This window comes from Capsicum annuum, unplaced genomic scaffold, assembly GCF_002878395.1.
Source record: "Capsicum annuum cultivar UCD-10X-F1 unplaced genomic scaffold, UCD10Xv1.1 ctg72281, whole genome shotgun sequence".
Lineage (NCBI taxonomy): Eukaryota > Viridiplantae > Streptophyta > Magnoliopsida > Solanales > Solanaceae > Capsicum > Capsicum annuum.
Window position 1 is genome coordinate 1 of NW_025882182.1, and position 1,632 is coordinate 1,632.

A 1,632-nucleotide genomic window follows, 5' to 3' on the forward strand; every position below is an offset into this window, starting at 1 on the left:
ACAAACACAAGAAAACATCCAAACTTAAGACATCAATTCAAAACTAACAGAACAAAAAAAAATGTCCACTATCAAGTTACTTAAGTTAACTACTCTTCCGCGTCTTCTTCAACGTCTTCCAAATCTTCAAATTCTTCATCAAAAACCACTCCTTCCAATTGAGGTTCATCTATTGATAGCTCGGTTAAATTATTAATTGTATCCTCAACTTCAAATTGATCTCCACCTAAGTAAGTTAAAAAGAATGTATACATTAAAATGTTTTTATACATGAAAGAAAAAATTATCATTCAAAATAAATAATTGAGAAACTAATAAAGAAAATGTAGACATACCTACATCCCAATACTTGCTTGGCCCATTTATATATTTCTCTTTCTTACGAGATAGCAACCGTAGATTATAATGTACAAACACTAAATCTTCGGCTCTTGAAGTTGCTAACTTATTTCTCTTGATGTTGTGGATCATAGAATATGTGCTCCAATTTCTTTCACAACAAGAGAAAGAAACCAGTTGAGTAAGCAACTTGTAAGCTAACTGTTGCAAAAGTGGAATTGAGACACCATGATTTCCCCACCAAGAAAAAGGATCTTCATACTCCATAGCATCAATCACATGAGGCTCACCAAAATAACCATTCATGCTACAAAATTTTCCATACTCCAATGAAACTTGTTTCATTTGATTAGAATCAAAGTACCTTTGAAAACACTTTATTCTATTCGATGCAATTTCTAAATCTTCATTAGGAGCTACCCGTTGAATTCCATTTTCTCCTTGAAGCCATGATTGATGATAGTATTTGGGAACCAAAGAATGTGCCATACAATGTAAAGGGGTGTTGCTTTTGTTCCACCTAGCCACTAGAACACCATGAATGGAATCAAAAAAATTTGATTGGCCAGAAATAAGATCTTCCCCCTCATGCTCAAAAATTATTTTTTTTAATTTCTCAATCATTGAGTCCCACATATCATAAATAAGGTGTAATTTTGGACCATTTAGATCAGCATCTCTAAGCATATCGACAATAGGTTCCGTAAACTTCAAAAAGTAGTCAATATTATCCCACTTCTCATCATTCATTATAAAGGATTTTATTTCACGAGTTTTGGCTTCAATTCCCTTATCCCCCTTATAATTCTTCCATTCATCATCCATGACCATCTTCTCTAAAAAAGATTTCACTTTGCAAATACGAGTCGTCATAATAACATATGAAGCAAATCTTGTTTCACCAACTTTCAATAAACACAAATCTGAATGTTTTTGAAAAATTGCATGTGTCATGTCATGATTCACCACAAAGTTTTTCAAATTACTCACTTCACTAAGTAACTCTGAGATCCATTGGCAATTAGCAAAGTGAGATGATTTATCAGACGGTTAGCACATACTTTTCAAAGCTAGATTCAAACAATGAACAACACAAGGAGTCCAAAATATATGAGAATATTTTTCCTCCACCATAGTACTGGCAAGTTTCATATTACTTGCGTTATCTGTAATAACTTGAACAACATTATTTGGACCTACTTTCTCTATTGCTTCAAGAAACAAATTAGCAATATATTCTCCACCCTTCGTGCACCCGCTAGAATTTATTGAATTTAAAAACATTGGACCCCC

The 1,632-nt window shown here is 33.1% G+C and overlaps 1 protein-coding gene across 1 annotated transcript; it reads right to left on the bottom strand.

Moving 5' to 3' along the window:
- Window positions 1–6: 6 nt before the first annotated feature.
- LOC124894254 lies at window positions 7–1,620 on the bottom strand. The gene is made up of 2 exons (XM_047404985.1): window positions 336–1,620; window positions 7–226 (listed from the first exon to the last, which is right to left on the bottom strand). Exons 1-2 carry the CDS (start codon window positions 1,291–1,293, stop codon window positions 90–92), a joined length of 1,095 nt encoding a protein of 364 aa, XP_047260941.1. The 5' UTR covers window positions 1,294–1,620; the 3' UTR covers window positions 7–89.
- Between the last annotated feature and the right edge of the window lie 12 nt (window positions 1,621–1,632).

Bases quoted from the DNA above. Each gene is read 5' to 3' on its own strand.
- LOC124894254 (XM_047404985.1), bottom strand. From the start codon at position 1,293: ATGACACATGCAATTTTTCAAAAACATTCAGATTTGTGTTTATTGAAA. The intron at 227-335 runs GTATGTCTACAT...TAACTTACTTAG, and splicing joins AAGCAAGTATTGGGATGTAG to GTGGAGATCAATTTGAAGTT.